General features: G+C 37.7%; 3 protein-coding genes across 10 annotated transcripts in view; 1 reads left to right on the forward strand and 2 right to left on the reverse strand.

Annotated features, from left to right (window-relative positions):
* The window catches only part of LOC145996596 (glycerol kinase 5-like), an 81,474-nt gene extending 64,434 nt beyond the window's left edge, over positions 1-17,040 (reverse strand). The window contains exons 1-5 of one of the 5 annotated variants that reach the window (XM_083133155.1): positions 16,869-17,040; positions 12,647-12,829; positions 8,612-8,832; positions 7,583-7,676; positions 3,287-3,456 (exon numbers count right to left, since the gene is read on the reverse strand). In XM_083133155.1, the coding sequence (XP_082989281.1) occupies positions 3,287-3,456; positions 7,583-7,676; positions 8,612-8,719 (372 nt within the window). In that variant the 5' untranslated portion in view covers positions 8,720-8,832; positions 12,647-12,829; positions 16,869-17,040. The other 4 variants (XM_083133154.1, XM_083133153.1, XM_083133157.1 and 1 more) reach the window with 4 other exon arrangements.
* On the reverse strand, positions 10,745-11,299 carry LOC145996260 (uncharacterized). The gene has a single exon (XM_083132685.1). The coding sequence runs from the start codon at positions 11,297-11,299 to the stop codon at positions 10,745-10,747; it is 555 nt and encodes a 184-aa protein (XP_082988811.1).
* Positions 17,041-17,398: 358 nt separating the features above from the next.
* The window catches only part of LOC145996598 (uncharacterized), a 60,102-nt gene continuing 54,299 nt past the window's right edge, over positions 17,399-23,201 (forward strand). For all 4 annotated transcript variants that reach the window (XM_083133159.1, XM_083133163.1, XM_083133160.1 and 1 more), the window contains exon 1: positions 17,399-17,646. In XM_083133159.1, coding sequence (XP_082989285.1) covers positions 17,506-17,646 — 141 coding nt within the window. In that variant the 5' untranslated portion in view covers positions 17,399-17,505. The remainder of the gene's footprint in view (positions 17,647-23,201) is intronic.

A 23,201-nucleotide genomic window follows, 5' to 3' on the forward strand; every position in this document is an offset into this window, starting at 1 on the left:
TTCCGAAAGACTACTCTAAAAACATGGGAGACCTTCCTGCAAGCATGGAAGTCGCCATGTTCGAAACTGGCGCTATTTTCTTGCTGTTCACGTGATCGATTGTAATTTATACAATAATCACGTATTATTATTATTATAAACAGAAACCTTTAATGAAAATATATTTTAAAATGTATAATCCAATGTAATTTACACGTTTTTCTTCCATTAGGGTACTTTTATATAACAGACTACATGATGCGGAAGGAATCCGTTACTAGGCTGTTGCCAACCTCAATACTTCTCACTAAGTCAAGTACAGAAAAGGAAGTGGTATGTCGAATGTCGCCATATGATAGTGTGATTTCACACTGTCAGTGACGATTCTCCGGGGATGGGGGAGGGGCTGGGATGCAGGAGTCGATCTATAATCCAGAGGTGTTCACCATCCGGGTGGTGACATCCTCACACTCCGGGATACTTTCGAGGGTGTAGGAGGGCAAGCTGTAAGGTGAGGGAGGTTGATTTAAAATGAACACCTCTCAACAAGAGAGAAGAAAAATGTGACAATATTTAAAAATTCACCCCCAAATATGCATTTTATTTTATATGTAGCATACAATAAAATGTGACTGCCTCAAAATATTTCTGTATTCTACAGTCTTCTTTCCCCACTTTTATGCTTCTCTAAGTTGCCGTTTTAGTTTCCCTTGGTGTCTTTGCTGCATAATACAGCAATTTTGGATGAAAAGGACATACGAGTGTGGTTTTTGATGAAGTAACTTGAGAGATGTTGAAGTACACTCTGGAGGATACTGTAATGTGTGGCATTGAGGTGTAGATCGACCATGTTGTGACATGCACATTTGTTTTTAGTTACGAGACGATGAGGGATAGGTGACATTTGAATTCCAAATTAGTTAGCCGCCCCGTGAGGGAGTGGTTAGCACATCGCTCTACGATGCCAGGGGTCTCGGGTTCGAATCGTGGCCTGGGCATGGTTGTTTGTGAATGTCCATTCATCGATTTCATCATATCATCATCATTCATCCCCATCTTCGCAAATTAGCCATAAGTGGCACAAGAGGGGAAGTAAAATAAAGCAAATCAATCAAACCAAATGAGTTATTTTATCTAATTAATAATTATTAATTTAGTCAATCAAATCATATGTATTAGCTCACTTTCATTATCTATAATAATAAATCATAACACTTTCAAACGTCAAATACATTTAATGAAGAAACCCCTGTTTCAAAACGTAATTTATCTCAATGTATTACATTCTTCTAGCAAGGTTTTCTTTTATTAAAATATGAGAGAAAATTAATCCTTTGGTACGGAACCGTCTTACTCCTGGGGGACAAGATGTACATTTTGTATTTTTTTTTTTTTTTAATCTAGCGTTGCTTTTCTTCCACTTTCGGCTAATCCCGACGATGAGAATGAGTGATCGTCAGATGAAATTGATGAAGGGACACTCACAAATAACACCCATGCCAGGATTCGAGCCAGGGAACTTCGGTGATGAGTCTGAAAGTCGGCCACCAGGCAAGATGTACATTTCTTAATTTTTTAAATTTTGTTACATACATTCAATAACTTTGAACAGATCATCAGTGATACACTGCTTATTCCGCATCTGTTGACAAATGGAATGTTTTTACACCTTGTAGGCTATGTGGATTATTTTTTTTCATAAGTTTGCAACACTGTTAGGGTACACGTGCTTTTGTTTACAGAATGTCTTAAGTTTTATGATTCTCACTTTACTAAATGTTTACGTTTTCAGAGGAAAATTCAGTACTACATTCAAAGTGATTTTTCTGTCTTATTTTACTTACAAAAAAAAATATTAGTGGTATTCCACATTTGCCTACTTTACTCAATGGATGAAACAAAATTATGAATGAATGAATGAATGAATGAATGAGAGTGAGTGAGTGAGTGAGTGAGTGAGTGAGTGAGTGAGTGAGTGAGTGAGTGAGTGAGTGAGTGAGTGAGTGAGTGAGTGAGTGAGTGAGTGAGTGAGTGAGTGAGTGAGTGAGTGAGTGAGTGAGTGAGTGAGTGGTGTGTGTGTGTGTGTGTGTGTGTGTGTGTGTGTGTGTGTGTGTGTGTGTGTGTGTGTGTGTGTGTGTGTGTGTGTGTGTGTGTGTGTGTGTGTGTGTGTGTGTGTGTGTGTGTGTGTGTGTGTGTGTTTGTTTGTTTGTTTGTTTGTTTGTTTGTTTGTTTGTTTGTTTGTTTGTTTGTTTGTTTGTTTGTTTGTTTGTTTGTTTGTTTGTTTGTTTGTTTGTTTGTTTGTTTGTTTGTTTGTTTGTTTGTTTGTTTGTTTGTTTGTTTGTTTGTTTGTTTGTTTGTTTGTTTGTTTGTTTGTTTGTTTGTTTGTTTGTTTGTTTGTTTGTTTGTTTGTTTGTTTGTTTGTTTGTTTGTTTGTTTGTTTGTTTGTTTGTTTGTTTGTTTGTTTGTTTGTTTGTTTGTTTGTTTGTTTGTTTGTTTGTTTGTTTGTTTGTTTGTTTGTTTGTTTGTTTGTTTGTTTGTTTGTTTGTTTGTTTGTTTGTTTGTTTGTTTGTTTGTTTGTTTGTTTGTTTGTTTGTTTGTTTGTTTGTTTGTTTGTTTGTTTGTTTGTTTGTTTGTTTGTTTGTTTGTTTGTTTGTTTGTTTGTTTGTTTGTTTGTTTGTTTGTTTGTTTGTTTGTTTGTTTGTTTGTTTGTTTGTGTGTGTGTGTGTGTGTGTGTGTGTGTGTGTGTGTGTGTGTGTGTGTGTGTGTGTGTGTGTGTGTGTGTGTGTGTGTGTGTGTGTGTGTGTGTGTGTGTGTGTGTGTGTGTGTGTGTGTGTGTGTGTGTGTGTGTGTGTGTGTGTGTGTGTGTGTGTGTGTGTGTGTGTGTGTGTGTGTGTGTGTGTGTGTGTGTGTGTGTGTAAATAGTTGACTGATTAACATAATTTATTTTACTTCGCTTTTCTGCCACTTACATCTGATGTCAAACATGAGGATGAGTGATGCTATGATAAAATTGATTAAGGGACACATATAAAGAACACCCATGGCCAGGCCGGGGTCACTGGCATTATAGCATGCTTGCCATTGCCTTGTAATCAAGGGGTACCAGGTTCGATACCTGGTGGAGGCACATGACACAGTGGTTCGGATCCCACTTTAAACAGTAGGTCCCGATTAGCCTTAGTGTGCATAAAGTGGACTTTAAACACCAACTCAATCAATCATACAGCATTATTTATTATACGAGTATATTATACACAATTTTCCTGTTTGCAAAACTAAAAGATCATAGAGCAACAGCTGTACTCACCTTCATGAATAAGGATTCATTCCAGTTTTTCACGAGTGTGTTGGCTCTCAAATCCTTCCATGTAATGAAGTTGTGAAATGGCTTTCCTGTGTCACGATCCCACGTGATGAAGCTGGATCGTTGTGTGCAGATCCCCAAGCAATGCAGCTGTGAAGCTGTTATGTTGGCATCTGAAAATAACCACATCATGATTATCTCTCTTACCCGAAATCAGCATAAACCTACAAAAAAGAAGGAAAGGAAAAAGACAAACAAAAACACGCATAAAGAAAAGCAACTTGGTACTCCCTGAGTGAACAGGTTCTCAGCCTTTTAATTCATAAGAAAGGGAGCACATGCTTACTTTAATTCTTGAGATTCAATACCACAACCATTTGATGCCATCACATTTTCAGTAGTTTCATTAGATTTTGAATTTACTGAACAGAATACAACTGGTATGAACCCATCTTCATTATTCATTACTGGATTTATATATACATACATGTCTTTCTACAATGCTAAAATCAATGTTCTTTTCTATGATTTTTTGCAAATTGTGGTATGTACACTCGAAAAATGCTGTTTTTTTTATTTTCCATATTTATTTATTTATTAAAATTTACAGTACAGTACAAGCCATTTCAAACCGGAAAGAAAGAATAGTAAAACAGTAGACTAATGTTAACAAAAACACAAAAATAAATTTTAAAAAAAACAAGCCAAAACAGTACCAAGGCGAACAGAGATCAATTTCACAATAGCATTACTTATGTACATTTTTTTCTAAGTTGGTGATAAAAGATGAATGTGACCTGAATATATCTACTTGGTTTAAGATGATGAACTGATTCAGTAACCTATAGAATAAAGTATGTTGAACAACTGAGAGCCTGGGAGTTGCAGCATGGGAAGTTTTCTTGCTCCATGTTTTATGTCTAGATACTCTGACGGAGAGTTCATGGAGTGGGATACTACAAGTTTCCAATAATGATCGAATATAGTAATTTCATATCTGCAATGTATCTACGAGATTCTGAAGTATTAATGTGCAGGTTTACAAGCAGATCTCTCTCTCCCGGGTAGGTGGCTCAGGCACTTTATATATCAAACACTCTATATATCGAACGATGGAGAGAATAGCTGAGAACACTGTTGATGGACAGCCATGTCTCAGAAGGGCAAACAGTAGTTTAGAATGGGGGACACAAATGTTTTTAAGTATATGGAAAATGCTTTTGGGTTATTGATTTTGGTGTATCTGTACAGTAAAGCTAGCATACATATTGCCTTTTTTGTGATAGTTGAAATGTGATTTTCAAACGGATACCAAGATCTCAATGTTGTGCTTCTTTTTTACATAAGTTAGGTTTTAGGACATATTTTACACACTTTTAGCATTTTTCATGTAATTTAGATGTTTTCAAACATTTTCAACATATGTCTCATATTCATGGTCTTACTACATTGTTCCATCTTGTGTTATTTATCAAAGGTATTCCAGTCATCTCTATTCTGTTCATTTTAAATTTTGACAATGGGCAATGGATTTGGTATTCTAACATTCTTGTTAACAAGAGAGAATGCAAGCACAATTTTCCATGCAATATCAGGGTGGCCACTCTAAGATCATGATAAAATTTAAGTATAATTCCCAGTTTTCAAGGTGAACTTGTGAAAAATTCAAGGGTACAAGCTGTTTTCTCGATTTCAACCTCATGTATTACTGTCTCTCACCACCCACCCACACTCACACACACAAATATGCATATTAACAATGGAAATGATCTGTGTGATTCCAATATATTAAAAACATTCTAATTTAACTCAATTAAACTGTATATTATATTTAAAATATTTAATTTAAAGTGGGGAGTTTACATTTGCCATTTCACACATTCAGACTCGAAATACATCTACAAACAAATCACAAATGTTACGGGATATACTAATCTAATCATCTTCAAGATATCTGATCCTTTGCAAGAATCTTCTGTCTGTCAGGTAGATTGTTCTGCAAAGGACACTAATGTACCATTCTTTTCCTTCGTGGATAAAAATAAAAACTTAACCATGAAAAACTTGCCTCAGGGCATTTATAAGCATGTATAAATTGAATGGGATATGGATTCAAGGAATTCCCGGTGAGTAACCACCCTGAATATTGAACACAGTTTCAGGATGGTGGTATATTGTTATATTAGGCACAAAAAGTTTGGAATATTGTTGTATTAGGCACAATAAGTTTGGAACATTGTTATATTAGGCAATAGGTGATAGGTATGGTGTCATCCAGCAGGCAGACAGATACTATGTGTTGTTGCATTCCAAGCCTCTGCCTATCACCTAATGCCTAATATAACAATATTCCGAACTTTTGTGAGGAGTTTAATAACCCATGGCGCAACAGCCCATGAGGGCCCGAGCCAACTAACCACTGCTGAGGTGGGACATCATCCAACCAGTTATGGGGTGACGTGTGGTTAGCACGATGAACCCCCAGTCATTTTTGTAGGTTTCTATGACAGGGTTACGTTACTTATTAGTAGCTCCCCAATTTCCTCACAATGGTGGCTGACCACCGGCCCTACACACAGGCCAAAATCTCACAAAAAAAGTGTTTATGCTACCCCCAGGAGACCCGAAACTGCATCCTGTAGCTGGAGCCAGAGTGTAATGCCTTAGACCACACGGGCAAGGTGCGGGACTATGTTGGTACTGACATTAATAGAAGCATAACAAAAACCAGTTTCATGGAGAAGTGAGTTCATCAGCGCTCATTATCTATAAATATGTCTTTAGGGACAAGAAAACAAGATTTACATTTCAATTTGTTTTGCAAACAAAAAATGCAGCAAATTTTGCATTGAAATTAATATATAAGCCTAATGCATTTTACTTTGATTGGTGAGCTGCTAGCTTAATGAAAATTGTGTTTCTTTGCAATTGTAAGTACATATATTCATTAAAATAACTAATGATGGGGCAGATTAATGAGTATTCATTAAAATAACTACTGATGGGGCAGATTAATGAGTATTCATTAAAATAACTACTGATGGGGCAGATTAATGAGTATTCATTAAAATAACTACTGATGGAGCAGATTAATGAGTATTCATTAAAATAACTATTGATGGGGCAGATTAATGAGTATTCATTAAAATAACTAATGATGGGGCAGATTAATGAGTATTTATTAAAGTAACTAATGATGAGGCAGATTAATGAGTATTCTATAGGTAATGGCTGATATAGGCACATCAGTGTATTGGTTTATTGGTAAAAGGAGGGGTAGAAAAATACAGGATGCCTGAATTTTTAAATTCAGTTAAAAAAATCTTAATATTTCGAGTTCAGTTAATGAAATTTCCATTACCTTTTTATCTCTCTTTTAATGTTTTTTGTTTTTGTTTTCTGTATCATGTGTATCACTAAATCAGAATAATAAACATGAAATTTGTTCATGTTGCTAGCTGAATTTTAAAATCTGCAGTGACATAGTGGAATCAGCCATACATTAGAATGTATTGCATACTTATTCACGATGTTACCAGTTGAGCCTTCTTTAGGAAGACCACTCCGGCAAAAGAATTTAATCCAATCTTGTATTAATTAATAAAATAAAAGGTTTAGGATCACATTTTCTAGATTATCTTAGTTGGATTCATGGCTTTCTTAGAACATATTTGCAAAACAAGAAAAAAAAATCCTGAGTAAAATGGGCTGGTGCATTATGTTTAGTTTTGTCTACTTTACAGATCTGATATATCTATAAATATCTTACAATTTTGACAGTTTGTTGTAATTTTAATAGATATAAACATATTATCTCCATTTGCCTACTTTTTTTTAAAAAGTAAATGTCTTTTGCATTGTAGTCAACTGGTAACATACATTTATTAAAAATGTCACTGAACCATTTAGGTTCTTCAAGGATCATTTGGATTTTTTTATTGGATCGGTAGAATATCATTTGTCAGTATCAGCTGATTCCATTATTGGCTTTTCAAGCCATAATCTTTTGTAGGAATTGTGTTGTGTTGTTCATGCCTGTTGTGATCGTCCTTTCACCAAATTTATCTTATCGCCATCCATCCTGCCAAAAGTGGCAGAAACGCGAAGTAAAATAAATCAAATCATTCATTCACACCTATCTAGACTAACAATGACAAAGCAATGGATATTAAAACATGTGACGAAAGAACAAACTCATAGAAACATCCATGCCTTACATAATATTCAAACTCACTATACCTAACTCCACTGTTGAAATGTCCGGCAACAAATCTATAACCACAGACACTGGGTACTTACTTGCAAGTGTTTTCTTAAAAACAGACACTATCTGTTCCCACAGATGGTCGGGCTCTATCTCTACCCAGCCAGGGTTTGGGTACTTCAGTTCAATCTAAACAAAAAATTAGCAATTGTGAATAACAAAATATTAAACAAAACCATAGAATATAATTTACACATACGCTTCTATCAAATTGATAGTCTCCTTGTAAAGTTATTTGTATTTAACCAGTATAGAAATAATTTTGGTTGGATGTGAACCTTTTATTTCCAATTGTTAAGCAGCTATAATGTGTGGGAAGGGTGCAGGTAATTTGTATCTCCTGTGAAATTTGAGTACAACGATGCATTTGCTAGGAGCAATAAAATGTAATTCATAACATTTGGAGGAGCTCTGTTACTTTTGTGCTCAATAAATCTACATCGAATCCTGAACGAAGTGATCTTCATTATTATGTCACCAGCTGAATATTTTTTTGTTGTACATCTGCACTAACTTCTCAGGAGAGCTGATTAAAGTTTGATTTATGTGGATTTGGAATTCACTACAAGATCTGCATTAGTATTTTATTATTATTGATAATTCACGCCACCTGACAACCAGAAATGTCGCTTTGGGACGTAACGCATTAACACGTTACGTCATCAACTCATTTCTGACAAAAAGTGGAGATACAACAAAATAGCATTCAGTTGGTGATATGTAGCATTGAGAAATAAAATACGGATTTTTCTTTTAGATTGAGCTTTGTTTAAGCCCACTTTATGCACACACACAGGTCAAGTGGGACTGGACCTTCAATTTAAAGTAGAATCTGAACCACCATGTGCCTCCACTGGGTATCAAACCTGGGACCCCTTAATTATAAGGAGACCACGTTACCATTACACCAATGGGAGTCATCAAATATGGTCTTCAAAATGGTGACCTGAAGTTCAACTTTGCTCTGAACTTGCAGTTTTCTTGTCTTTCTCTTCATCTACTGGAACTGGCATACTATTACAGGAAATGAAAGTCTAAGTCTCCTTTTAAAATATTAAACTTACCTCCTCCACAGCATATCCTCTTACATTAGCTATGTGATCATAAATGAAGCATTTGACAGTAGATGTCCCCACATCGAGAGTAGCTATGTATGTTGCATCTCCTGCCATGTTCAGATTTATATGGCAGCAGAAAATCAAGGCTTCATGAGGCTCTGTCTCAATCTGGTGCAAAGTTTAGAGCTTGTGCTCATGGATGGATGCCCAAGGAAACAAGGAACCTCCTGAAAGTATATGAAAAAGAATTTACATTCTGCACAAACAAAAATCCATATGAACATCAAAATCAAAATGGCAATAAATCTGAAAACAACTAGACTGGGCAATTGTCATACAAATACCCGATATATCTTGGTGTATAATTGGATCCAGGGGACTGTCATGGGGGGCGATCGCCCATTCCAAATTTGTAGCTTCGTCATGAAGAGGTGCAGTTTTTCAATGTCAGTGATTCGGTAAAGTGGGGTCATATTATTACCATGGGTGACACTAATCGTGATGGACAATGAAAATATCTCTTGTACGCCACAGTAACGAGGGAACGATTCAGCAGGCACAACCTCAATAAACAAAGTAAGGGTATTATTACACATATGCACAGCTTTTTCAAGCATTACCTTATAATCCAGCAAATTGCAAATGGTATTACCCTATTGGTCAGAAAATAAGATTCACCATAAAAATTAGAGAGGGAAAAAAAAAAAAGACGGGCTGAGCCAATACCAATACTCGTATAAATCCAGTATGGGTCATTCCATGCCAAATGATCCAATAATGGTTGCATAACCATTTTAGAAAAATTTCATTTTTAGTACATACGTTTGTACATATTTCTAGATATCAAAACCAATGTTCAAAAAAAATTATTGTCTTTAGTTCTGGGGCAGCCATTTTTCCAACATGGTGCATGGCTTTTCTTGCTCATGTAGCACTTTTCAGAAACCTTAATATCTCAAGCCATTAGAGCTAGAGACCTGAAACAAAATTCATTTTGTAGCTAATGAAGTATACTTTCTATGATAATCAAGTATGTTTTGCTTGAAATTGTATCGTAAGTACGAAAATTATGGTGGAAATTTGGGTAACAATAGTTAAAAAGTTGATTTTTTAAGCACAATTTTTTCAATGAAGGGGTTTAGTCAAAGGCTTGATTATTTTTTTCATGTGTAGACCTGCCTGCAGGGTATCTGTAAATAAAATATCAATATTTAGAAATGCAACCCTTTTTTACAGCATGGGCTCAAACATGGCCGTTCATTGAATTTTGACAGTTTTTGGAGTTAAATATCTCAGATGGGTCCTCTTGAAAAATTCTGAAATTTGGCACATAGGAAGCCCTGCATGAACCTAACTTACAGTAAAAAATGGCTGCCCCAGGAGAACTAAAGACAATAATTATTTTTGAACCTTGGTTTTGATATCTAGAAACATGTACAAACGTATGTACTAAAAACAATTTTTTTTCTAAAATGGTCATGCAACCAATTATTTTAAAATTGGTTCATTTGGCATGGAATGACCCATATAAAATAACAAGTTACTGAGTCATGCTATCACATCACATCACCAGGCATAATATAATATAATTTGTGGGGTGGTCCAAACCACGTGTCTCAGAAATAATAATAATAATTTAGGTGTTTATAATTAATATGTTAATATAATATACATATATGTGTCTATTCATTATAATACATAAATTAATTAATAAATATTGTTACTATGACATGAATAGTAAAAAAGATGCTATAAAATCAGAGAAACAACAGCAAATATTCATCATCTAGCTTACATGTAGTTATGACCACTAAAATTTGTATAAAAACAACTGTCCTGGCAAGGAAATTAATGTAGAAGGGAAGAATACAAGAAATTGATCAATCGACTTCCTGCTTGAATGTAGATAAAACAAAGCTAATTTCACAGCGGGCATCATCTCTCTTTACCAAGAACTCCGCAACCACCTGACCAGGTACGTTGTTTTAAAACGTCCACCTATCTTACCCTCAGGAACTTTCAAGCAAGAATTGGCAATGAATGGTTTCTTTTATTTCCACATCATTAACCAGGTAGTTACATGCCTTCATGGTTCAGCTTTCACTTTTACCTATGCCTTTTTATGTTGTCATCTGCTTCCTAGGGGGGAGGCGGGCTATCCAGCTTTTCTAGGAAAATGGGCTGGACTCCAAATCTGTTACAAAGAAGGGTTAATGTCATGTTGATGTGTTCCGAGTACCCATTTTGTTTGAAAGTTGTGCGAAGATGTTGTATTTCTTCTGATAGATGCTCCGCGTCACTGATGGAGATGGCCCGGTGAAATAAAGTAGAGGGAACTGTAGCTCGTTGAGATGGGTAGTGATAACTGTTGGCATTGAGATACAGATCGGTGTGAGTCGGTTTCCAGTATACACTGTGTCCCAAGGATCCCTCTGGCTTGCATCTGATGAGTATATCCAGGAACGGCAGGCTGTTGTTCTTCTCAGCCTCCATGGTGAACTTTATATTTGGTTGTTGATTGTTTAGATGATCTAGGAATGGCTGAAGAGTTTCTTTACCGTGCAGCCAGACGATGAAGGTGTCATCGACATATCTGTAGAAGACGGTGGGTTTCAACGGAGCTGTGCGCAGTGCTTCGTGTTCAAAGTTCTCCATGAAAAAATTGGCTATGGCATGCAAGAGTGGGGAGGCCATTGCCACACCGTCGGTTTGTTTGTAGTACTGTCCACAGTAGCTGAAGTAGGTAGACGTCAGTGTGTGCTTGACCAGAATGATGATTTCTGGTGTGAATTAGCGTTCTAGTAGTTGAAGTGAATCATGAAGTGTCTGGAGAATAACTTTTGCGTTTCCTTTGTCTGCTGGCAATATGAGGATGTCCATGTCTTCTTTTAGTGCTTTGAGTGCGGATTTCGCTACTGGGGAAATGTTAGGTCTAGGTGGAACGGCCCTTTCAAGGGCCACATAAGTTTCTCGATGTATGTCTTGAGCAGTCTCGTCGGGAAGATCTTTTACAGTCTGCTCAATACTGCTGATTATGTCCCTGTGGGGGATACTTTTGGGTGCTGCAGCAAAGTTTAAACTCTTCGAAAGGATAGATATTGTGGCTCCATCCAAAGTCCTGTCCGGTTGGTGCTCTGGTCGGCTGGCTTGGCTGTTGGTAGACTGGCTGCTTCTAGATGGCTGAATTTTCTTGTTTGTTTTGCTGTAACCTGGTTCATTTGTAGTTCCATGCGGCCTCTGGTTGTGGAGTCGATCCATTCCCAGTCCATTGGAGATACAGAGGATGCAATTTCCAGGTGGATGCTTAGTAGACTCCTGTCGGCGTGCTCAAGTTCCCAGCGTGTGGAGTGTACCCTTTCCCTTATCAGCACCGGGGAATTCAGACAGACCGGGGAATCCAGACATGCTAGGGAATCCGAACACACCAGGGGACACGGACAAAGCTGACCAGAAGATAGCCATCCTTCTTTACACCGGAAATCTCTCCGGAGTAATCAGCCGAATTCTAAAGAAACATAACATAAAAAAACATTCACAAACCACCTCCGAAGATCAAAAGCCTATTACACAACTCCAAGGATGAGTTACGACTCAAAACACTGGGAGTCTACCGTATTACCTGCAAATGCAGGAAAGCAAACATTGGGCAAACGGGTAGGACAATAGAACAGCACCGGAAAGAACATCAAAGCTCCATCAAGTATTTCCACCCTGAAAAGTCGGGACTAGCAGAACATTCAATCAACGAGGGACATAGACCAGATTTCAGCAACACAGAAATCATAGCCAAAACTTCAAACTACTGGGACCATATTATCAAGGAAGAATTGGCCATTTATGAAGAAAAATACAATCTTAATTGTGACAAGGGGCTCGAACTGGACCCAGCCTGGTTAGCGTTAGTTAAAAACAAACACAACTCGATTGGTCTGCCATCTTCACCGGGTTCACCCCTCCACGGGTTGATGCTCAGAACTGCACTTCTACCTTAAAGATGAGAGTGTTAACTCTCAAGAGCTTGGAATCATTTCCACAACTCACCTGGTCGATATCCCGAGAGAATCTGTTCATCATTCGTCGCCAGGACAGCTTCAAGTCTTACTCCATGTTATGAATTCTGCAGAGTGTGGGGTTTTGTATAGGAAGTGCTGTGATGGACAGAAGTTCTTGATGGAAGAAGAGATATCACTTGTGCATGAACTTCCTTCCTTCTAAAAATTCATGCTGTAAAAAATTATAATCTTCGCAGACCTGTATGCCTGTACTGAGCACGTCTTTTCTGTCATTTGATATATTTAAAGAAAAGTATAAAATAAAATATAAAATAATAACATAAAATATTGCAATCTGAGGAAGAGAGTGTCAGTGCAATGTGGCAACAGCATCCTGGTTATGCATGATTGTGAAGCTCATATTGTCGTGTACTGCAGTGTAATTCTCGTCGAATTGAACTATGGCACTAACTATCACTATCATGCATCTGGGGATGGCATAAAAAAATCCATGAATGCAGAAATTTAAGTGAACCTTACAATATGGAAGATCTAATTACAGCAAATGACAAAGATACTCAAACTGCTGCCATTCCTTTTAATCTGTATTACATTTATTCTAATGGTACTCTGGGCTCTAAAAATAAAATTAATTAATTACCAATCCAGATTCCAATTCTGTAATTCCAATATCATCATGGTACACATCAGTGGCGGCTGGCCAAGTGCAACAAGTGCAGATGTTTTCACCTAATTTTCAAATTAATATTGACATTTTTCATTTGCTGGTTAAATTAAACTATTTCCCAGCAGAACGCACACGATAATACTCAAATAATAAGCCGCTCGACGCTACGCACGTGAAGAGTTCGTCGTAGCATAAACAAACCAAGAGCCAGCCAAGAGCAGACGCCACCAGGTTGCGGAAAACTTAAGCCGGTTGTCATGGCAACGGTGACGTCACCTAGCGTTGGAATTGAACGGGTGTCGCCATCTAGGTGCAGCAGTTCTCTCGTCGACAGAAAACATTGCATCCAGTGGTTGTGACAAAATCGTTGCGTTCTCGCGAGATCTTGTTCCGCGTGTGTGTTTCGCGTTCCCTATCGTGTGTTGTGTTCATGTATTGAGCTGTGGTTTGTACAATGAACCCAGTAAATGACTTAGTGTGTAATTTGTTGCAGACACCATTTTCCAGATGGACGGATGAAGACAAAAAAGACGTTTTAAATTGGAGGGGGGGGCACTGACACTTACTATTTGTTTTTCATTGCCTATAAATGTACTTCTTCACCAGTTATTTTAGGCACGAGCCGCTACTGGTACACATGCTGTTAATATATGAATTAAATTCTATATATGTCTATTAGCACACACTGAAAGGGTTTTCTGATGTTTTACTCAATTTTTATGTGCGGAACTATTTTTCCATCTTGTTCATATATGTTTATATGAATAGGTGAGGCTGGTTAGGTTTAGCATTCTTAGCATTGTAATTAAACCTGTATGTGGTTATGGTGTTACTATTTATAAATTTTAAGTAAGTTGGGATTGTTAGGTTTGGTTATCTTAGGATTTGCAGACTTTCAATCAGCTCCTGTGGGTGTGGAATGTTTCTCGTGTAAAAACACCCTTTCAGACTAGGGATGGCCAGATCCGGATCCTAAAATTTTTCGAATCCGGATGCCTTTGGTGTGCGCGTGCGCGATTTGTATACACCTGCCAAATTTCATGGAAATCGGAGGGGGACACAGGGATCAGATCCCCACGTCAATTTGTCCTCATCTTGACATTTGAGGTGGGTTTTGCCCCCTAAAACCGTTTTTTAGCCGAAACAAAAAAACAGGTACTTCTTCCTTTAGGCCCCTCTATACACCTGCCAAGTTTCATGAAAATCGGAGGGGGACACAGGCATGGGCGTCCGGAAGGGGGGGCAAGGGGGGGCCGTGCCCCCCCCCTGGAAAATGAAAGTCAACCAAAAAATATGCATTTCATACATATAATTACATTTTAGCCACAATAATATGTGTTATTTATTGCATGAACACCATAAATTCAAATTTAAGCATTGTTTTTAGGGAACAACACTATTTTTGGGGAAAATTTGCCTTCGTTTGCCCCCCTGGAAAAAAATACCTTCCTTGCCCCTCCCTGGAAAAAATCCTGCGGACGTCCATGGACACAGGGGTTAAATGCCCACTTCAATTTGTCCTCATTTTGACATTTGAGAGGGTTTGCCCCCTAAAACCATTTTTTAGCCGAAACAAAAAAACACGTATTTCTTCCTTTGGGCCCCTCTATACACCTGCCACGTTTCATGGAAATCGGAGGGGGACACTTAGATAACCTCTCTTGTTAGTCTTACACTTTGTAATTATATAACACTCCATATATTACTATAATGTTTTATTTTAATTTTTAAAACTGTAACTGTAGAACAATTGTATAATTTTTGTATAACATTTCTATCTCGTTAAATGTGTTAAAGGTTTCATCCTGGAATGGAATGTCTCACATTTATGTGTGTTTCCATTTCCAATACATTCGAATGAATACATATTCGTTTCAATGGCATTTACAAATTCACCTCTGACATTTTATGTTAAACAAGTAAGATTATTTTTGTGCGCGAGTGTGTTAGGCGATGCGTAGCAAAGTATTTTAGGAGCAACACTTGAAAAAAAATCTTGTAGGACTAACTAATGAAAAATTTCTTTGTAATTGAAGATCATAATACCTTTTAAGGTGTGGTAATATTATAATGGGATTGAGATACGAAACTCTCGGATCCGGATCCATTTGGCCATCCCTACTTCAGACTGCAACCACTGAGTGTGATCACTTGCACAACCTACTTTTTATTTACCTCACAAATAAATATTGTAATAAATAAAGTCTTTAAAAGGACAAATTAGTTTGTCCAACTTCAATTTTACTTTCCCAGCATTCTCTAAAGGTTCTTGGCTAGAATTTACTTGTCGTCCTTTTTATCCTTTCGGTGGTAAGCAATGGGGGTTAACAACACTGCAGGCTGTGTTTGCGTCCGTCCACGTTGTGAATGCATGTGCTTTGCTCGTTTGCGTTCGTTGTGTGTGTATTATCAGAATGGTGTACGTCTGTTTGGATGGCTTCTGGAACAGGAAGCACTTGGAAATTACTTTCGGGACCAGAGACAACTGTTTGACATGGTGCGAGGAAAACGGATTGTTGAAGAAGAACAAGATTTGCAGGATACATAGGTGCGAGATGATTCTGGAAGTAAATTATGTAGCTGTAGGAAGGTTTCGATGTCAAAAATCGGGGCATGGTACAGGATATGTTGTACAGAGAAGTTCTGGAACTTGGTTTGAAAGGACGAGGTATGCCTACGAGGTTAGGTTAGGTTCCATTAGCACTCTATTCATCAAAATATTTCCTCTGTACGTTCAATTCTGCATATCCGGACAACAACGGTTTACCGCGAAATCCTCCTACACGTTCTTTTTCCTAGCATCAGGACTGGCGTTTTATAATTCCTTATACACATGGGCGTCCGGAAGGGGGGGCAAGGGGGGGCCGTGGCCCTCCCCTGGAAAATGAAAGTCAACTAAAAATTATGTATTTCACACATATAATTTCATCTTAGCCACAATAATATGTGTTAATTATTGCATGAACACCATAAATCTTAGCCACAATAATATGTGTTAATTATTGCATGAACACCATAAATTCAAATTTAAGCAATATTTTTTTAGGGAACAACAATATTTTTGGAGAAAATGTGCCTTGTTTGCCCCCCCCCCCCTGGAAAAAATACCTTCCTTGCCCCTCCCTGGAAAAAATCCTGCGGACGTCCATGCTTATACAATAAGCTTTCCAACGATATACGACACGTATTCCTTAGGAAAAGCATCTAATATAGACTCTTACCAGGTTCTTATCCAGTGCAGCTTGGGAAAATCATTGTTACAATCGGAACTGTGAACTATAAAATATATTTCCTTTATACCACAGCTGAGCTATGATGGATTAAAAAAAAATGGACTGACAGATGGACTGTTAAGTGAAAGCTATGTTGCCAATCATCCATCATTCCAATTTTTTCGGTCAATGTAAGAGACAAAAATAACAGAAACGTGAAAAGATATTAGTAATTATTACCAATAATTATACAACAGTAGTTATTTCAATACATATAATGCTTTCGCTGGAGATATCTTATCGCATTCACTCAATACACTTTTGTTTACTAACGTACCATTATGCAGCTTCCCGACACAAATAAAACATACCGTAAAATAGCCAAATTGCCTTGCGATCGAAAAACTTGCAATAATTACTACAATAACGTTACACATGGAAAAATCATTGGACATATGCGAAGACTACTGGCACATTCTGCTTTATTTTTATTTCACCGAAAGGAATATCACGGATATTTTGTAAATACTCGTGCTGCGCTTTGCGGCGTCTGCTAGCAGAGGAACCAATCGAATTGGATAAATCACAACGGGTTACTGGAGTAACTCAGTTAACTAATCAAACTTGCAGTTCGATTTTCACCAATGAATTATTTTAGTATGTAAACCAGTATCAAAGCACTGGATGTTTATTTTTCGACTTATTTGATATTAAATTGTTAAAAGTCTTTTGATCGTAAGTATCAAATTTTTGAAATAGTACACCGAAAGTGGGTATTGTGTTCTACGTTTGTGTAAGTAGACAAACATATAACTATTAAGTACCGAAGGCGTTCCTTTTATGATTGTAATGGGTTAGGTAACTTTGTGCTTTATTTTGTCGCTAGAGGCGCAAAACGCAATTCACCATGTTGTTTATATGGACACGGTTTGTAACGTGAAAATGGGAAATTTTAAACAACAGAAGAAACTATTTGTTAAAGTGAAAGTGAGTGTGTGACTATTTATAATGGAAACTACCAATATACCCTCTTATTATGACCTTTGTCGCTTGTGCACAGCCAGCGATGGCCAGAAAGTTTACTTGTACGGGACCGAGGGACAAAGACGCCAGTTGTCACAAAAGATACAGGCATGTCTTCCTGTCCGAGTAAGTACAGGTTTTTGACTATGTATATATCTGTATTAAAATTAAATAATATGAAATGAATGCATGTCCACAAAGTTTCAATTTGTTTAGTACCTGTTTCTTTTTTCAGTGAACTTTTTAAATAGCTACGTAAAAACATCGATTATTTATTCTTGTTATAATTTCTATGAACCACAATCTAGTTTTTATTATTATTTACGAGAGAGAGGTACTGGTTGATTTATATGCCACGAATAAATATATATATATATATATATATATATATATATATATATATTATTGTTATATTGTTATAATTTCTATGAACCACAATCTAGTTTTTATTATTGGTACTTATTTACGAGAGAGAGGTACTGGTTGATTTATATGCCACGAATAAATAAATATATATATATATATATATATATATGTGTGTGTGTGTGTGTGTGTGTGTGTGTGTGTGTGTGTAATCGTATAATTCTATAGCTGAATACATGGAAGCCACTTTTACATTAGACGATATACCGTGCGTCCATTTCGATCTGCAGCCGAGAGATCGGGAGAAGCGTGGCGGGCGGCGCTGGCGGAGATGCCGACATTTGCGGCCTGAAATGCCCGCTTATTTTTATGGACATATGCAGACATTTATATAAATATTGCAAAACGAGCACTAACCTGTGTTATAAGAGTATGGTTTTAATTTTAGTAGCTTAGTGGCTGTATGTGCTGATGATTTTGACACTCCCATCTCCTGTGAAACACGGCGTAGAGGTTTGTTTGGATAACTTTCTAACGCTGCCCCAATTTCATCGAGTTCATCGAGGAAGCTCACGAAAACCATTGACTTTTAATGGTTTCGTCGGCAGCGTAATCTTGATACAGTGTTGCACATTCGAAACCTCCAAACGATCCCCATCGACACAAAACTCTTTCAAGGATATAAACTTAAGCAGGACGTTGCTGGTCAAAACTATGATTAAAATGTTTTATTATCTGTGACTCTTATCGTCACTTCTAAAGCGTATTTTTTTGTGTATATAATTGCAGAACTTGGATGAATTACAGATGATGAATTATAACCCAGGTTAGTGCTCGTTTTGCAATATTTATATAAATGTCTGGATATGTCCGTAAAAATAAGCGAGCATTACAGGCCGCAAATGTCGGCATCTCCGCCAGCGCCGCCCGCCACGCTTCTCCCGATCTCTCGGCTGCACATCGAAATGGACGCACGGTATATATATAACGTAGTATAATCACATATTCTTGTAAATTGGAATGTCAAATGAACTTCGATAATTAGTGTCACCTACAAGTAGGCTGTAGTGTTGTATATCTTCTCATGTTATGCTTTTTTTTGTGATTTTAATATAATACCAGAGTAAGGCCCAATTTGTACAATTTTTGGCCATGTATTTTGTATGTGTAAGATCTATTAATGTTGTATTGTCTTGTAATGTATTGACATGTACTAATATTTGGGTAAATGTCTGTTATATCGAGACACATTTCTATCGGATATTTTCAGTTTTAAATGGTTCGTACTTACCAATTGTGTATTGCGGAACATATTTGAAGGTGCCATTATGCTTTTTACATGAAAATAACTTCGATTTTTCACATCACGAGTAATTCTTTTGGGTCATTTGTTCTGTTGCGGAACATACAATATGGCGTGCACAGCTGTAGATCATCGCGCGTCGTGCTTGTGTTTTGTCGATTTGGAGTGGGTATGCAGTGTTTCAACCTTCTTAACCGAAAAATACCTACTTTCGAGTTCATTATGTCATCACAAACCATTGACGGGTAGCCCCAAAAACTATTCACGAAAGCCCCATGAACCAAATCTGGCAAGGTTAGGTTAGATAAGCATAGTTAAAAAAAAAAAATCTGGAAAAAAAAGGCACGTTTGGAAACACTGGAGAGACCACGCTCGCGCCATCTGCAGGTACATAATGGAAACAATGGCATAATGTTGTCGCTTTGCACAAAATGCAAGTTTATTATATCAAAAGTGCTTATTTTTCTTGTTGTGCAGCATTCTACGGTGAGAAAATACCTCCACGAACTTTCAAAATGCTACAGAAACTCATTTCCGTAAGTAGTTTCTTCTGTAAAAATGAAGAAATGTGTCTCCGATATAACAGACATTTACCAATATTTGTACACACCGGTAGTCCTTGGACGCAAATAAACTAAACTGAACTATGGCTACAACTATTTTCATCAAGTGGTGGGAATAGCATGTAGGGCTATTTTGGCCAGGTGCTGAGGACAGCTATTTTCATCAAAAGTAATTACCTGAATCATACCATAAGATAGTATTTTATTTTATTCATTTACACTGTATCCGGGAACTTTTCTAACGGTGGAAGCGGCCCCGGCGCCTACCCAGCGTCGAATAACATGGGTACCTGGGGTAAACCCTGGGGGGTAAAGGCGGTCAGGGGCGTGATGCTGATCACATCACTCCCACTCACGACCGGATCAAGAAAGTGTGGGGCGTTACCCCCACACCCCCTATACGCCTTCATGGCGTGGTGCTATGCACAGGGGAACACTTTACTTTTTTTTTTTACTTTACTTTACAGTGTTGCTGAACTTGGTAACAGTTTGTTATGTCCACCAGTCCACATCAGAAAACTTTGCGGTATTTTTTCAACTCCATGGCATGCAGGAAAATAAATGCACACCACCAAAGCTTTACATATCAACCATGTTTCGCATGGTTCGTACTTACCAATTGTGTATTGCGGAACATAGTTCAAGGTGCCATTATGCTTTTTATGCGAAAACAAACACAATTTTTCACATACAGAGTGATTTTTTATTATTCCTTTTTTCGCTTCCGGAACACACAATATGGCGGGCACATCTTGGCTCAAGGTGTGGGTATGCAGTGTTTCAACCTTCTTCACCGAAAAATACCTACTATTGTGTACGTCACCGGTGGAAATTATACATTATGCATGGGTAGCTGACGATAGCCACATGAACCATTCACAGATAGCCCCACAAACCATTTCATAAGGTTAGGTTTGGTTCGGTTAGGCAAGCATAGTAAAAAAAAATAAAAAAGAGGAGTTTGAAACACTGACAGTGGGTTACTTCATCGAACGTGCGGGGCATGCAGTTCATGCATGGGAAGCATGGCAATTGTGCGTCGGTGGGATATTTCTCTTGAAAAATATATGATTTGCCAGTCAAATAGATTCCACGATGAAAGAAAATACCTCGACGAACGTTGGAAAGCTTGGAGAAACTCATTTCCGCAAGTAGTTTCTTCTGAAAAAATGAAGAAATGTGTCCCCAATATAACGAACTGTTACCCTGAACTTACTGTTAAGAAGTTATTTGAAATTAAAAAGTGTGTGTGTGCAACTACTATAGTGGAACCACAAGGAAAGAAACCTGCGCAGAACCTCATCACACTGGCGGGTGGGAAAAAGGACACGGGGAAGAAGCCTTCAACGCGGCCAACATCAGTGTTGCCAGACCTATTGATTTCTCGGGAGAATTACATAATAAACTATTGCTATGGCACCTTCAACAACCCGCTCAAAAACACGTTTCCTGCTCATCTTACTTGAACATGGAGGGAAGAGGTAGGGTGGAACTCCACTCAACCATGAAAAGTTCTGTTTGAACTGTGAAATTATGCCAAACGATACTTAATTGTGCTAGGACATTATTATTTTATTACTATATTACTATCTTTATATGGTTGTATTTTATCCCAGCCGAAAATCTATTTCTATTTTAGTTATTTTACGTCGCTCTTGTGTCTCTACGGGTATGTACGACAATATGGATGAATGAAAAACTGATGAAATGGATGAAGTGACACAAACACAGTAAGACGTCCTTGCCTTGCTGGGTAGAAACACTGACTTCATAGCATGAGCAAATTATTTTGTACATGTATGTGTGTGTGTGTGCAGCAACATAGAGGCAGCATAACTGACGAATAAAGCATGTGAGTGTTAATAACAAGAAATTTGCTACAGAAACTTTCATCGGCTTGAAAATACTTAATTTTCTATCCTTAATATACTATTATTAAATACTTAATTTTCTACAAAATTATGTAGCGGCATGGCCGTCCAGAAGGAAGTGCAAGGATGGTCGCCACCTCCCCTCCCTTTCTGGAAAATTAATGTTCACATAAAAGTACCTATTATTTCAGAAGTATCAGTTGATTTCAGTCACAGTAATTTACATCCATTATTATAATAGGGATGTAGGGACGTGATAATTTCAAACTCCAGTGGCGTTTTCTGAGAGGGCAACATTATTACTGGGTAATGTGCCTCGTTTAACCGCCTGATAAAAATACATTGTTTCCCCCTCGCTGGAAAAAATCTTCGGACGTCCCCTTGCCCCCAGTGCGCACGCCTATGCTGCCCCCTCCCTCCGCCCCCGATAACGTCGTTCATCCGCTGCTATTAGATCATTGGATTTTGTAGCAGATATTCTTGTTTCCCATGGAACAATCTCCCGATTTTTTCAAGTCTGACCTGGCTACACTGCCCCGAGCACCGATAACGGCAGGGAAAATGCACGAACGCTTTTGACGGAAGGTTTTTTTCCTTGTGGTCGAGCTATACTGTCACCAGGTAGTGAGAATAGCAAAAAGTGCTGAAGACCAGAAATTACATGATCAGGTGTTGGAATATATTACAGAAGTATTTTTAATGCCAATAGCCCTAAACCTGGCCTGCAAACATAATACCCCTTTATGCTTGTTATATTAGCAGCACCAGTCCACATCAGAAAACTTTGCGGTATTTTTTCAACTCCATGGCATGCAGGAAAATAAATGCACACCACCAAAGCTTTACATATCAACACCTAAAGAATGTACACACCTGTGTAGCAGGGCAGGCCAGGTTGTACATCATGCACATGCGCAGTTTAAATCCTGGTGAAAATACCTCAAAAGTTGGCTTCACCACCTGGTGAAGATAGCTACTCCGTATGACTAAAAGGAAGCATTTCAATCTCAAAAGTATCCTTACTTCCATCATTCCATCTAATCTTTACCCATTTGTTTTCTAAGTACTTTTTCTCCCATAGAGCTGACCCCTCTGGTGGAGTGGTTAGCATCTCAGCCTGGGCATGGGTATTCTTTGTGAGTGTACCTTCATCAATTTCATCACTCATCTTTAAATCAATAAACCATTTTTCTCCTTAGAATACATGGAACTGTATAAACAATGTGCGTAACTAATGGTAGTAGTGGTGAGACAAGTAGATTTAGCTATTTTCACGAGCTTTATTAAAAGTACTTATGATATTATATTTCACACATTGTCCGTGTTTTGTAAGTTAACCCTAGAATGCTAACGTATCGTCTGGCAGACCACGGATGTGGTGCTGTTTTCTTGTTTCAACCCTTTACAATTAACTCTTCTGCTCCCTGTCCCATGTACCTTCATTTGGTTCAAAGAGACTGATGGGGAAGTATCGGTATCCTTTTACCAGCATTCCTTAACTGTGTTTTTAACGTGTTTTTTTATTTTTATTTTGTGTCTTCTGGCAGACAAAACGTTAGTCTCTACATACACCAAAACTTC

This window comes from Lepisma saccharinum, chromosome 12 (assembly GCF_977018435.1).
Source record: "Lepisma saccharinum chromosome 12, izLepSacc3.1, whole genome shotgun sequence".
NCBI classification, from domain to species: domain Eukaryota; kingdom Metazoa; phylum Arthropoda; class Insecta; order Zygentoma; family Lepismatidae; genus Lepisma; species Lepisma saccharinum.